The sequence below is a fragment of the Bos mutus genome, chromosome 9 (genome assembly GCF_027580195.1).
Source record: "Bos mutus isolate GX-2022 chromosome 9, NWIPB_WYAK_1.1, whole genome shotgun sequence".
Classification (NCBI taxonomy): domain Eukaryota; kingdom Metazoa; phylum Chordata; class Mammalia; order Artiodactyla; family Bovidae; genus Bos; species Bos mutus.
In genome coordinates this window covers 82,098,788-82,115,399 of record NC_091625.1, presented here as the reverse complement: position 1 = coordinate 82,115,399, position 16,612 = coordinate 82,098,788, and the positions used below count along the sequence as shown (strand labels likewise).

At 36.6% G+C, this 16,612-nt stretch overlaps 1 protein-coding gene across 1 annotated transcript in view; it reads right to left on the bottom strand.

Moving 5' to 3' along the window:
- UTRN (utrophin) overlaps positions 1-16,612 on the bottom strand; it is a 556,038-nt gene that overhangs the window by 45,153 nt on the left and 494,273 nt on the right. The window contains 4 exon segments of the mRNA XM_070376815.1: positions 6,422-6,533; positions 7,438-7,604; positions 10,190-10,347; positions 16,445-16,530. Of these exon segments, the coding sequence (XP_070232916.1) occupies positions 6,422-6,533; positions 7,438-7,604; positions 10,190-10,347; positions 16,445-16,530 (523 nt within the window).

Here is a 16,612-nt window from a genome sequence, read left to right as displayed (position 1 = left end):
ACTCAAACCTTCAGGCTCTTGCTCCTACTTCTTGCCCCCATTATCTTGATCTAGAGCCTCCAAACCCCTTTGGTTTCTTCAACATGAGGTTCAGTTCAATTCAGTCGCTCAGTTGTGTCCGACTTTTTGTGACCCCATGAATTGCAGCACACCAGGCCTCCCTGTCCATCACCAACTCCCGGAGTTCACTCAAACTCACGTCCATCGAGTCAGTGATGCCATCCAGCCATCTCATCCTCTGTTGTCCCCTTCTCCTCCTGCCCCCAATCCCTCCCAGCATCAGTCTTTTCCAGTGAGTCAACTCTTCGCATGCGGTGGCCAAAGTACTGGAGTTTCAGCTTTAGCATCATTCCTTCCAAAGAACACCCAAGGCTGATCTCCTTTAGAATGAACTGGTTGGATCTCCTTGCAGTCCAAGGGACTCTCAAGAGTCTTCTCCAACACCACAGTTCAAGAGCATCAATTCTTTGGCACTCAGCTTTCTTCACAGCCCAACTCTCACACACATACATGACCACTGGAAAAACCATAGTCTTGTAGCCCAAATCAATTCTAGTATCATTAACACCTTTGAATCACGCCCTGCCTTGGCCTTCAATTCTACCTACCATCTTTTCATTCCAAACTCACTAAGCAATGATGGAATCACAGACTGCAAATCCTTGCCAACCAACCTCAGCTGCACTCTGCAGCAATGGAGCAATTTACTCATCTCTTGGTGACTCATGCTTGCCTCCAGTAGCGTTTCCAAATGTTTTGCTTTCTCATTCATGTTTAACTATCCAGCTTCTCTCACTGTCAGTTATTGCATGAACTCTTATAAATCATACATGAAATACATCATCCCCCTCTCTAATTTAAAGAACTATCTACTGTATGTCCTAACGTAAAAATATTTCTAATTGGAATTAAATTTAGTTACTTACAACAGAGAACATAGACCCTTTAAAAAATCAAATTATGGTAATTTTCACTGTGAAATTAAATGATCATTAACTCATTGCAATAAACAAAAAACTTAAAATTTGAGTATCTTGCATATAAAATGTAACTATTTTAAAAAATAAATGTTAATCCAGAATTCAAACATACAGTACACAGGTAACAAGAAAAATATGTGAGTATTATCTTAGTCCATAAGCTTAAAAAAACATTATATATAGCCCTGTTGAATTTATCTACATAAAAGCCTTTTTTCTCTCTTTTGTTATTTTTTTTCTATATCTCTAGTAACAAGTAAAATGCCTGGTATACTCAACAAATACAATATTCCCAGCAAGCATACATAAAACACTGTTAATGAGCTAAACTGTATATATATTTCCCAAATGTAGATAAATCACTAAATCCATGCCACTGACTTTAAACAAATCACTTACTTTCTCTAAGACTTAGTCTTTTTTAAAAAATGAGGATGACTTAGGTATTTTCTTAGACTCTTTCCAGCTTTAATACTCCATAAATAGTATTTATAATATCAGGTATGAGCACATTCAGTTTTTGTGTACCAGAATTAACCATGCATATTAGGAAAGGTATGAGTCATCCTTGTCCCAAGGAGAGAAAAAGATAGTTGAAGAGGCAAAAACACCAACAGAGAAAACAATGCAAGGTAACACAGAATCAAATACCAAATGGTAAAGCAGAGGCTAGTGGTCAAAACCACAGAATGACCTGTTTTGTTGAGCAAAGGCAAAAATATTTGGGAAGATTGCACACACAAAATAAGAGTCATGCTGTTTTCATGAAAAAGTGGGATTTTCAAATGAATGGAGAAATAATGGTAACAAGCATTAAATATAGTTTATGTCATACTGTCTGTTTTAGATGAACTCTTTTGGGGCCTCATGAAAGAATTTTAAATGTACAAATCTGGATTATAGAATGGTGGAGAGGAAATAAGAGTTTTAAAAAGTCATTTCCTAGCAAAAGAAAAATTTTATTTCATTTCTGTAGATAAATGCTTTACTATCAATTTCATAAAATATCTTCATAAATTAGGATAGTTAATTCATACACTATTAGTCATTCTACACCTAAAGACAATAGATAGGTAATACAGTGTTTTTCAAGATACATTTGAAAAAAATATTTTTTGAGCTTTGAGGGTTTAAAATAAGGCTTATAAGCTTTGGAAAGCTTTTACCAACAGAAGCATTCAGATTCAGCTGAAAAACAAACTTGAATGGGAAAGAAATCAAGTCAGTAATATGACTAGGGTATTTTCCTAACTATAAGCGGAGATGCACTATAAGAAATGCCAACATCAGGATTTATACAGAAAGGTCTAATCCATTTAACATTTAAGTGGTGCTTACTATGACTGTATTGAAAAATTCACATTTGAGTTCATTTTATAAGGCAGACATCAGATGAGTTGACAGAACACTGGATAAAAGATGAATATACCATAAATGAATAAAGCTCACTGAAAGAAAAAGAAATTTTGGAAAGCAGTTAAATCAAATAATTCATTACTATTTGAATTTAATAGTATGTCTTTTAAAGATTCAATTTATATATATTTTTAGCCATTTTATCAAAAGTTGTGGGGTCAAATGTAGAGAATAACCTGCCCTAAGAGGTGACTGATGAGTAGGTTGCTGATTAATATTGCTATGCAAACTTCAGAAAGGGGCAAAAAACCCTCCCAGAACACATCTTCGAAAAGGAAGCCATCCTATACAATGCAGGGCAAGCTGTACTCTTAGGCATAATAACAGTGATTTTGCAAAGACAAGGTAACAAGAAGAGCTTTGGGTAACTTAGATTTTATCCTAAAATGATAGCCAGAGAGTAAAATTCATCACTGTATCCGTGGTTCTCAAGCTCACCCCACTGACCACAGATTGATGCTGAAGAGCCATAGATTTCAAACTGTGGGTGTTTCTCAAAATCATTATGAATTATTATTATGAATCATTATGAAGGCCAAGAAAAATAGTAATTTTAAACACTTTTACTGAATTCATTGTTGTTCTTTAGTCTCTAAGTCATGTCTGACTCTTTTGTGACTCCATGGAATGTAGCCCCCAGGATCCTCTGTCAATGGGATTCTCCAGGCAAGAATACCAGAGGGGGTTGCCATTTCCTTCTCCAGGGGAACTTCCCAACCCAGGGATCGAACCTGGGTCTCCTGAGTTGGCAGGCAGATTTTTTACTGCCGAGCCACTGGGGAAGCCTTACTGACTTTGTTGTTGTTCAGTCAATCAGTTGTGTCCGACTCTTTGCAACCCCATGGACTGTAGCACCCCAGGCTTCCCTGTCCTTCACCATCACCTGGAACTTGATCAAATTCATGTCCATTGAGTTGATCCCATCCAACTGTCTCATCCTCTCTCATCCCCTTCTCCTCCTGCCTTCAGTCTTTCCCAGTATCAGGGTCTTTTATAATGAGTCAGCTCTTTGCATCAGGTGGCCCAGTACTGGAGCTTCAGCTTCAGCATCAGTGCTTCCAAATCAGGACTGATTTCCTTTTGGATTGATTGGTTTGATTTCCTTGCCATCCAAGGGACTCTCAAGAGTCTTCTCCAACACTACAGTTCAAAAGCATCAATTCTTCCATGCTCAGCCTTCTTTATGGTCCAACTCTCACATCCATACATGACTACAGGAAAAACTACAGCTTTGACTATACAGATCTTTGTTGGCAAAGTAACGTCTCTGCTTTTCAAAATGCTGTCTACTGACTTTATACATCTTAAAATGTGTAGTCACTTTTATACATCTTTAATGTATATTTACTTTATGATTTTTCCCATGTTGACATTAGTTCTTTATAATCAGTTTCCTAAATTTCTAGCTATAATTATGCAAATTTCAATATATGTGTTGTACTGCGCTTAGCTGCTTCAGTCATGTCCAACTGTTTGTGATCCTATGGACTGTAGCCCTCCAGACTACTCTGTTCATGGAATTCCCCAGGCAAGAATACTGGAGTGGGTTGTCATGCTCTCCTCCAGGGGATCGTCCCAACTCAGGAATTGAACCCAGGTCTCCCACATTGCAGGCAGATTCTTTACCATCTGAGCCACAAAGGAAACCCAAGAATACTAGGTTGGGTAGCCTATCCCTTCTTCAGAAGATCTTCCCAACCCAGGAATTGAACTGGGGTCTCCTGCATTGCAGGTGGATTCTTTACCAGCTGAGCCACCAGGTAAGTCCTTCAATATATATTTCACCTCAATCCAGATACCTTGTAGTGACCAGCAGGGTCTGCACAGCCTGATAACTGCATTTCTCTGTAATCTCATCTCTTACCTTTCTCATTCTCTCTTTTGTGAAGGGAGAAATTCACTCTTTGTGAAACTCACAGAGTTTCTTTCTGTTCCTAGCCTTTCTGTTCTCACCTCCTTCCTAAACCCAGGGCCAGCTCTGCGGTGGTGTGACCTGTGCAGCTACAAAAGGGTTCACACTCAGAGTCTCCCTGAGCTTGGCTTGATGATCTACTGTTACCATCTTGAAAGTCTTAGCGAATTTTTAGCAAGGGGCCCCACATGTTTACTTTGCTCTGGGCACTTCAAATAGCCAGGGCTACATACCACACTCCCCTTGGGCAATAATACAGTCCATTTTCTTCTATGCTCCAGTCATGCCAACCTCTTTCCAAAATACCCTTCGATACCAGTTTTTTACACATCCGATTCTTTCTCATCCTTCAAGCTCAAATAAAACGTTAATTTCTCCAAAAGACCGTCTGTGATTTCTTTACCTAAAGTGCCTCTTCTAATCTTCTACCTCATTATCCATTTATTTCTTTCGAGGCACTTACTGCAATCTGCAATGATCTCATTTATTTGTTTCCTTGTTCTCTGTCACATATCTCCTCCTCCTGAACAGAAAGGAGTAGGAGAGTCAGTGATCTTGTCTATCTTGGGAGTACACTGATGAATTATCAGAGCCTAAATTAGCATCTGACACATGGCAAGTCCTCAATATTTATTTGTTGAGCTTATGAGCATGCTAATCATAGTAATAAATGGTGCTTCACAGATTTTCTTGGCATTTTTTTCCTAAAGTTATTATGCACTGCATTCCATCTATTATAATTCAGCAACATTCTAGAGACTTTTCTCCACATATATGGTACCTATTTATTTGACATAAGATACCTAAGAATGTGAGTGAGATTTATGTGTGTGTATTTTATAAGTATTGCTGCCTTTCTGTCAATTTATGACCCAAAAAGTAACTCAATTCCCTAAGCCAAAGAAAATGTACAGCTCTACGAATAAATTTTGGTTCACTATTTGGAAAGAAGCTGAGAAATAGTTATTGACAGAAAAAGAAGATTACGTCCGAAAAAAATATTTTAGATCAAAGGAACAACAGGAATCAGTATCTAATACTAGCAAAGCACTAACAAAGTGTTATAACGACGTAAAGTGGTGAACGGATTAGCTGCTCAGTTGTGTCTGACTCTTGGTGACTCCATGGACCCACCAGGCTCCTCTATCATGGGATTCCCCAGGCAAGAATACTGGAGTGGGTTGCCATGCCTTTCTCCAGGAGATCTTCCCAACCTAGGAATTGAACGTGGGTCTCCCACGCTGCAGGCAGATTCTTTACCGTCTGAGCCACCAGGGAAGCCCAATGTAAAGTTGTATAAACCTCTTCTGGAAAATAACTTGACATGAAGTATTTTGGCCACTGACTCAGATCATCTACTTCTAAGTGCTTTATTCTACATAAATGTAATTTATGTAATATGTGGAAAGTTATTTTCACAATGATGTTTATGAATGTAGCTTATAATATCAGAAAATTGAAAACAAACTAAATGTTGAAACCTAATGGAATGGTAAAATAAATTATAATAATTCACTCCCATATTCTGTAACTAGGAAAAATTATACTGCATGACAATATGTGGGAATGCTTATTATATAAGATGTTCAGTGAAAAAGGCAGTATCAAAATTACAGAAATATGAAAATAAATAAAATCTTAAAATCAGAGATATAGAAGAATATTGCAAGCTATTTTATTCAGCAGCTAGATTTATGACTTTTTTCCTTTCTCCAGTTTTCTACATTTTGTTAATGTAAATACAATGTTTAATCATGTAAATTATTTTAAATATGTCTAACAAAACAACTTCTCATCACAGTATTGTTTTCAATGTAGGTCAGTGTGAGCTCTTAAAAGAGTTTGCTACTAAGAATGTTAAGTTCAAAATCAAAACATAGATGTAAATAAAATTTAATAAGTTAATTTTTCTGAAAAAAAAAGTATAATTATTCTGTGCTAAAAATTTCAACACAGATGTATTTGCCTAAAAGAAAACAACAAAAAAATATGGTTAAGCAATTTCGAAAAGGACTTTTTTTCAGACTATATTAAAACTGAATAATATTAGACACTAATTAATGAAAAAGCAGTATGTTAAAAAAAAATAAGCAAACAATGGTTCAGTACTCACAGGTATACAATATTCCACCATTGGGTAATGCAATTTGTGACCTTTTGCTGTTCGACCCGAAAAAAAGCAACTCTGGCAAACATCATAGTTAAAATGCTTCAGGCTTCTATACCTAGAGAGAAGAAAAGAAAAGTCTTTGTAAACTTATTATATAGTCTAAAACATGTGTGGTAAGGAATTTCACTCATCTGAATCACAATGAAAATAAAAGTTATATTGGCCAGAAATGTAGAATTTGCTGTTGTAGTATTTTAGCTCCAAATTAGGACAGAAAGAATCTTAAATTTCACAAACGAAATTAAGGAAACCGTCTCCTAAGTGAGGGGAGAAGGCAAATTTTTGTAGTTGAAATCTCTAAATCGTGTTTTCATCTGTTTCAACATAATGAGATGACAAATACCCATGTCAAAAGATTTTCTATAATGTTTGAATGTGAATGCAAAATGACAAAGAAAAGAGTTATGTTTATTAGCTTGACACATCAAAATTTAAAATACCACCTTTACCATCAATAAAAACTGAATCTCAAAATTTCCTGACAAAGACTCCTTGTGTGAAAGTTGGCTTAATCTCCATCATGTCAAACTTGGCAGAAGTAACATGAAGTAATCTGATTACTTCTCAGTTAGTATTTAAATGCTACTTCTTGTTTATCAGGTTTGATCTCAGAGGTCTTAGAACATCACCAAATTCCATCAGGGTCATATATACATAAAGAGTCAGGCAAAATATTATGCATGAACACTTCTCTGACCTATGGAAACAGGAATTCAGAAAGATCTCTGGTTCTGGAGCCAAACAGTATAAATAAGAACTATAAAAAAAATAAGCTTCGTGTCCCGGCTATTCGAGGGAATGGTATTTTCAGGTAGATGGTATGTATCAAGCACACCATTTCTTTGGGAGGCAAACCCCCACAAGTGGGAACAAGTGGGAAGGAATAATGGACAAACACTGAAGCTACAGAAACGGAAGAGAAACAGCCTCCTGACACCACTGGGAGTGGGTCACCCTACCTGAATCCAACAATGGGACATTCTTTACAGATGTTGCATTTGGCCTGATGTTTTGCAGTCTCAGCTGCTGCCACGCGATGTAGAACCGGCAGCCAAACCATGGACTGTGGCTCCAGACGCATCCAATCTATAAACTCCTTCACACTTATCTCTGGCTTGTTGTTATTCTGGGCAAGAAACAAGTATGTTAAAAGTGAAGAAAATGTCTCTAATTTAAATTGCAGCAACTGTTATTGCTTCAGACTCTTCTGAAAATCTGTATAGAAGTAAAAGGAGAATTATAGAACCCTTTCCAGGTCACTTAAATCACAAAATATTTAAGGTTCATCAAGGAAAAAAATTTTAGAATTGGAAAAGAGAAAAAGAAGAAATGTCATATATGAAGAAGAAAAGAAACCTCAAAATCTTAATAGACTCAGATTAAAAAAAAAAAAAAAACCCAAAACGCATACAATTCTAGGTGCTCTTCACACAGATACTTTAAAACTATAAAACTCATTCATCTAAGACTGCAAACACTGAGAAAGTAGACTCACTGATAAGTTCCCAAACTTGAAAGCCATTGTAAATGCTAAATAAAAGCCATTATTTCTACAGTTTGCCAGTTTTTCTTATAATTCTTTGATTGTTTTTATGTGATAGAAACAAAACATTACAGATAAAGTTGAAGACCTAATTTTTACTTGCCACTCTCCCCACAGCATTCACTTTCCTTTTTCTGTAGAAGAAACCGCTATCAGACATTTGTATATATTTTTTCGGTCATTTTTATAAATTTTACTTCATATAAATGAATCCATGACCCAAAAAACTGTTATTCCTCTGTTCTTTTTCAGTCCTGGTATAACATCACACCAGGAGCACATTCAGTTCAGTCACTCAGTCGTGTCCGACTCTTTGCGACCCCATGAATCGCAGCACGCCAGGCCTCCCTGTCCATCACCAACTCTCGGAGTTCACTCAGACTCACGTCCATGAAGTCAGTTTCAGCCATCTCATCCTCTGTCGTCCCCTTCTCCTCCTGCCCCCAATCCCTCCCAGCATCAGAGTCTTTTCCAATGAGTCAACTCTTCGCATGAGGTGGCCAAAGTACTGGAGTTTCAGCTTCAGCATTATTCCTTCTAAAGAACACTCAGGGCTGATCTCCTTCAGAATGGACTGGTTGGATCTCCTTGCAGTCCAAGGGACTCTCAAGAGTCTTCTCCAACACCACAGTTCGAAGGCATCAATTCTTCCGTGAATATATTTTGCAGGATTTCCAAATGTATTGTGATAAACTGTATGAAATGTCTTGGTGTCTTTTTGAATCCTAAGTAATTTTCACATGTGCAAAGTTTAATTTGTACCAACATCCATCTCCTGCTGTTGTCAAGGTCATTCTATGAACCAGCACATATGAGAATCATATTTAGAATTTTCATTTGGTATTTTTTGTTATCTCTAAAACAACAAACGGAGCCATTATAAAATGTAATAACCCATAATATCAATTCTTCTTAAAGAGATGGTGTAGGCATTTTTTCCTCAGCAATGATAAATCACTGGATGTGCCATGGAAAAATATCTACAAGCTTGTGCTTTATGCATATGCATAACATCAGTAGTAACATTCCTAAAATGCTTTTCTATACAGTGGGCATCAAAAAGAAACAAACATGCTTCTCCTGTTTAATAACAGTAACTTAGATCAGTATAAAATTTTGTACATCATTCTCCTTTTGTACATATGTCTCAAAGGAAACAATGCAATTTCGACAACATCTTAATATTTTTAAAAAATCCTGCCTATAAGGAGCTCAGGGCAATTTTATTCATTTATTTAATAAACAACTATTAAGTAGCTATGATGTTCAAGACACTGTAGATAGTGATACAACAGTAAAAAGATAGAAACAGCCCTTGTTCATGGAGGTTTGTTGTTGTTCATTTGCTAAGTGTGTCTGACACTTTGAGATCCCATGGACTATAGCCTGCCAGGCTTTTCTGTTCATGGGTTTTTCTAGGTTAGAATCCTAAAATGAGTTGGATTTTCTTTCTCCAGGGGATCTTCGCTGACCCAGGGATCAAACTTGTGCCTCCAGCACTGGCAAGTAGATTCTCTATCACTGAACCACCAGGGAAGCCCTCATGGATCTTGGGTTTATACAGAAGAATAACCCACTAAATCACTAAACAGATAATTATATAATTCAGTATGTAATTATCAATTTTAATGAGCATGTGAAGAAGGCAGAAGAGATTCAGGTGATTATAGCAGGCACACACAGCTTCATCTGGGGGAATCAGAGGTTTTTCAGAGGATGTGAGATTTAAGGGAAGATCTGAATAAGGATTAGCAATGAGAAGAGAGTTTGTGGGTAGGCGGTAAAGAACATTCTGAACAGAGGGCACATGTCCAAAGAGATTAGCACCAGAATGAAGGAACTAAAGCAGCATGACTGGCCAACAGACAGCAAGGGGATCAGTGGTGCAAGACAAAGTTGGGGCAAAGGCAGGGCCTAATCATAGCAACCTAGTGGTGCACGGTCAAGATTCGAGATTTGATCCATGGAGGGACAGTGAGTCTCCTTGAATGGGCTGCTGTTTCTTGAATCAAATGTGCTTTAAGAACTAAAATATACACTTCCTAGGATGGTATCCAATGTCTTCCACCACCTGGTTCCAGCCCAAGACCCCTGTTTCATTTCTTAGAACATCCTCAGTACCATTCCCCACACACTCTATACACCAACGACCCTTCAAAAACGTTTACCTGTTGGAAGCAGCTGCGAACGCTGGGCTCAATATTACTGCCCCCAAAGGCTGCTACCTCCCCCAGCTGCCGAGGGATCTGGATTGCATCGTGCAGTAACAGGCCCAGCTGTCTCTGGTCACACATCTCCGTGGGCCCTGCCACTTCCTTAAAGAGATCTACAAGGAAGAGAGGAAAGGGTTAACTTCCCATACTGATCTTTTAAGTAAAATATACCTTTGGTTGTGTGGGATGAACGATGCAGACTGAGAAAAACTCATGGGGACATGGATTACATTACTTGTCTCCTGAACTCTGACAACTTTGATATTCTGTATGTTTGTAATCAGGAACTGGTTAAGCACATGTTTCCTAAAACAATCTACTGTAGTATATAAGTATATATGAACAGACCAATAAATATAAATTTCCTTTTTAAATGGCCAGTGTATGCACGTGGAGTCATTCAATGGTCTCAAATAGGTTTCCCTTCTTATTGAAAAAGAGAGAGCTAAAACCAAGTTTTCTTTATGACTTGTCAAAGGAATTAATGTAGCTAAAGTAGCAAATCTTTAAGTTTTAAAAGATTTGTTCATCAACTTTTTGTGTTTACTTCTAAATTCAGTATTTATTAAACATAGGTATTTTAATTTCTTTTAAAGTTTCTAGACTCACATCTGCTTTGCAAAAGAAACATTGAACAGTGCAAGGAATTGTTTTTTTTTAGGGTTTTTTTTTTTTTTTTTTTTTAGGCCCAATCAGACTCTCATTCCTTATTAGTGATAAAAATTATTTTTGTTTTACTTCACTTTATGTAACAAACTACCTTAATTCCAATGTAAAGGACTTAAGAAAAATACATACTTTCATAGTTCTTAGGCTTTTCTATCATTTAAAAATGTTTAAAAATATTTTTAATTCAGTAAAATAAAAGCTTTTCTCCCTCCCAGTATTGGCTTATCTTCTTTTCATCACTTGTAATATTTTGAAGAATAAAATTGTTACCATATTTCCAGCAACAAAGTTAGCATACTTAAATAAGTTATTTTGGAGTAGGGAGAAATTTCACATAAAAACAATCCACTTAATTATAGAAACTAATGCTTTTTGGAAAGAAATTTTCAAGTTCTAAAAATTCAAAATTGTACAGATTCTAAATGGTTTTCTTATGAGGTTTTCCAAGAATAGAAGAAAGGAGAGTAAATATTTTTTGGATCCTAAAAACCATTTTCAAATTACACCTGATAAATTAGTATCAGATCAAAATGTATCATTCCTCTGCCCTCCCCTCCTTTTTAAAGAGAATAAGGCTAGATTTAACACTGTCAACAGTAAATTTTCAAGCAAATAAACCAAGCTCAGTGATATTGACACTGAGTAATTATAATGAAATATGACTTTAATTAAAAGCATACATAGGGAAAGCAAATTCAATTAAAATAAATTTAATTTTTATCATTTGTTCACTTAGATTTGGTTAGAGTTTACTTGTTTCTTCTCATTTGTTAAAAATAAGACCATTCTAGCCAAAATTATTTATCCAGAGTTCTTATTTTTAATTAATTTATTTTTAATTGAAAGATAATTGCTTTACAGAATTGTGTTGGTTTCTGCCAAACATCAACATGAAACTCTCACTGTTTGCAGATGACATGATACAATACATAGAAAACCCTAAATATACTATTAGAAAATTACTAGAGCTAATCAGTGAATTTAGCAAAGCTGTAGGATACAAAATCAATACAGAGGAATCACTCGCACTTCTATATGCTAAAACAATGAAAAATCAGAAAGAGAAGTTAAGGAATCAATCCCATTCATAATTGCAACAAAAAAATATTTAGAAATAAACCTACCTAAGGAGACAAAAGAACTGTATACAGAAGACTATAAGACACTGATGAAAGAAATCAAAGACAACATAAACAGATGGACAGATATTTCATGCTCCTGAGTGGGGAGAATTAATACTGTGAAAATGGCTATACTAGCAAATGCAGCCTACAGATTCAATATGATCCCTATCAAATTACCAATGGCATTTCTCACAGAACTAGAACAAAAAATTTCACAACTCATATGGAAACACAGAAGACCCCAAATAGCCAATCTTGAGAAAGGAGAATGGAGCTGGAGGAACCAATCTTCCTGATTTCAGACTATGCTACAAAGCTACAGTCATTAAGACAGTATGGTACTGGAACAAAAACAGAAATATATAGACCAATGGAACAAGATAGAAAGCCCAGAGATAAACTCACGTACCCATGGGCACCTTATTTTTGACAAAGTAGGCAAGAATCAGCCTCTTTAATAAGTGGTGCTGGAGAAACATAGCTGCACAGCTACATGTAAAAGAATGAAATGAGAACACTTCCTAATACCATACACAAAGATAAACTCAAAATGGATTAAAGCCCTAAATGTAAGATCATAAATTATAAAACTCTTAGAGCAAAACATAGGTACAACACTCGATGACATAAATCAAAGCAAGATCCTCTATGATCCACCTCCTAAAGTAATGGAAAAAAAAAAACAAAAATAAACAAGCGGGACCTAATAGAACTTAAAAGCTTGTGCCCAGCAAAGGAAACCATAAACAAGGTAAAAAGACAACCCTCAGAATGGGAGAAAACAATAGCAAATGAAACAACTGACAAAGAATTACTTTCTAAAATATACAAGCAGCTCATACAAGTCAATATCAGAAAAACAAACAGCCCAATCAAAAAGTGGGGAAAAGACCTAAACAGACATTTCTCCAAAGAATACATACAATGGTTAAAACACACATGAAAAGATACTCAACACTGCTCATTATTAGAGAAATGCAAATCAAAACTACAATGAGATATCATCACACACCGATCAGAATGGCCATCATCAAAAAGTCCACAAATAATAGGGTGGAGAGGGTGTGGAGAAAAGGGAATGCTCTTGCACCGTAGGTGGGAAAGTAAACTGATACAGCCACTATGGAAGACAGTACAAAGACTCCTTAAAAAACTAGGAATAAAACTACCATATGACCCAGAATTCTTATTATGATTCTCAGAGTAAACCTGTTCCTGGGATGAGGCCTCTGAAATCAATACAGAGTTGATGCATACATGTAATAATAATAATCTCTAGAGAGAAGTGCCCATATTCAACAAGATCCATCCTGCCCACCTTTCCCCTTTTGAGGAAGACAGCTACACTACTATGCCACTAGTAAGGTAAAACCACACGCAAAACAGAAATGATTTCCTAACATTCCGACATATTTCTGAATTCTTAGAGAAGTTCACATTTGGATGTTACAGTCAGATACAACAAGGAGTGTCAGGATGTGGGGATGGATCACAGGAAAGTCTCAATCTAAACATAAGTAAGCAAAAAAGAGATGCAAAAGGCCATTTGAAAGCATCTTTGTAAATGTGCTCTGATGAGGCCAGGAAACCACTGAGCTCTAAGCAGGAAGGCCAAGGTGCTGTTAGAACCTAATCAAGTGACATTCCCAAGAAGTCACAAGAGAAAGAGGGTGTCACCGGGGTAGACACACTGACATGAACCGTTGCAAAATCAATGTTCAGATGGATACCAATTCACCCAGAAGAGCAGCTCTGCCCCTGAGTTTGGAGAACAAATTGTCCTGAATATTAATTCCAACAAAGAAAATAATAATGAGAAAGTGTTCTGATACCACTGGGGAAATCACAACTGGAATGAGAGTTGCTAAGGACCTCAAAGTAAAAAACAAACAAAAAAACCCAGAATATTCTGAGTCTCAATACTCTCAAGAAAGATTTAAAGATTTCAACCTGAAGATTCCTTATTTAATTTCTAAATGGCATGTGTATGCATGCCGTGTGGCTTCAGTTGTGTCCAACTCTTTGTGACCCCGTGGACTGTAGCCCACCAGGCTCCTCTGTCCATGGGATTCTCCAGGCAAGAATACTGGAGTGGGTTGCCATGCCCCTGTCCAGGGGATTTCCTGACCCAGGGATTGAACCCACGTCTCTTCTCTCTCCTGCATTGACAGGTGGGTTCTTTACTACTGGTGCCACCTGGGAAGCCCCCTAAATGGCATACTTCATGGATTAAATTAAATATCAGAGGTTTTCGTTGCAGGGCTTCCTCTTCCCCTACCACAATCTGAAACTTTAATGTTGAATTATCCAGAGTATTAAGTTTACTGATATTTGTGGAAAGTGTGTCCACTGTAGTTCGAGTGTATGAGTACATGTATGCTGAAATACCTCCTCATTTGAAAGATTATACATTTCAGAAGTATATGTGAAGGTATGTGTGTAGATAAGAGATTTTTTATATTGCATAGAATTTGGTTTCTGCTCTAAACCTACGGGATTCCCTGGTGGCTCAGACAGTAAAGCGTCTGCCTGCAATGTGGGAGACTTGGGTTCGATTCCTGGGTAGGGAAGATCCCTGGAGAAGGAAATGGCAATCCACTCCAGCACTCTTGCCTGGAAAATCCCATGGACGGAGGAGCCTGATAGGCTACAGTCCATGGGGTCGCAAAGAGTTGGACATGACTGAGCGACTTCACTTTGCTTCACTTCTAAACCTACAGACACCATGTTGTAACTCTTTTGGCCTTAGCTGACTCTCATAATCAGCTTGAAAAACAAAGGGAGGAGGAAGAATTGTTGATCTAGAAAAATAGATCACCATTACATTTTAATAGTATTCATGATAAACTCTGCAGTTGTATTCACACTGTTTTCAGAGTAGGTTGAGCCCCATGACATAACTAACTTTTCAACAAACCCTAAATTCTTTCAGGAACACATGAAAACAGCAAATCACAGTTCTAATCTGATACACTGATGATTTCATTAACATTTTTCTTTCTCACTCATTATAGTAACAACATTTTTAGCTTTGAAAATGATATCTTTTGACAATTATGATGCTGAAGACAATTTAAATTCTAGATAAAGTGCCACCATGCAAAAGTCTGGGTAGAGATTTTTTCTGCATGGTTTACTGAGTTCTGACTCCATCAAGGCACCTCACCTCCTGATACTACAATCAGCTTTTCATTTCATACATATCCACATCTCTTTTCATTGGCATTCTTGTCAAACTGTGTAAGAACAAGCCATCATGATCTAGCCCTGGAATTCAAAATCAAACTACCTCACAGCTGTCCCAGAAAATAAATGTATTTTAAAATGTATTCATATTCAGAGAAGATGCAAAACTAAAATTTATAGAAGTTGAGGTCAAATATTCTCTTTCTGTGGTATCTCCCATTCATGAAATATCCCCCTTTCCCTCTCTCTCGAAAGTATGGCTAGATGTATCTGTACAGAATCACAGGAGGCTATGCAAGACATAATCAAGTAACTCATATTTTATTGATATAATTAAATAAAAAATTTACAGTAATTAAGAGTTTGGAGACTTAGCAGTATTTACTACCATTTATTCAACAACTGCTATTTTAGGTAATTACTTTCAAAGCAAGAATTATTAATTTCACTCTTCAGTTGAAGATTTGCTAAGTTTCAGCTTCCTGAAATGTGAAATGGGAGTATTCTTACTACCTCTTAGCTGTTGGTATTCAGTGGAATCACCCAGCCACCAAGTGGTAGAGCTGAGATTTGAAGGCAGGTCTTCTGGCTCCTAAGCCTGTTCATTTCCAAATGCCAAGATGCTGACCTTTATTAACTGATAGTAAAAAAGTCACCACTGACTTATTTGCTGAATAAAAACAAATATAACAAAAAACTTTTTTAAATGTACTACTTTTAATTTTTTCACACTATAAAATACAATTATTTGTCTCACTGTAACTATAACAGTTGTAGTCCATCCCAATTTTCTTAAGCATTGGAAATATATGGAAATAGAAAAGGCTGTAGCTTTATAGTCAGAAAAATCTACAATCTAATTCTAGCTCCACAATTACTGTCTCTGAAGCCTTAACTAGATTTTTAACCCATCCCCAGCATTATTTTTTTTTCAGCTGGAAGATGGACATCACAATGCCTATATTACGGGATAATCATTCTAAGAATTAAATGAGATATAATCTGTAGTCTGTTCTTACACCATCAAGACACCTCACATCTTGATCCTATAAATCAGTTTTCTATTTCATAGAAATCCACATCACTTTGCACCAATACCCTTTGTCTAGCCGAGTACATGCATAGTCAAGGTTTTTTAAAAAATGGGAACCATTATTACTAGCAAAAGTAATATCCAATAAATTGTTATTATTACTAAAAACAGTACTGCTGGAGGAAAAGTCTTACATACATCTGTATTTTTCTTCTAACAGGCCTTTGGAGAGAGCAATCAATCCAATCTTCAGACTCTGCACTCTTATTTTTCCAGTCCGGCCCCTGAAATTGTAAGAATCTCAATGTGTTATATGCCTTTAAAACTGTATAGGGTATGTTAATTATTTCTGGATGTCTATTTTCT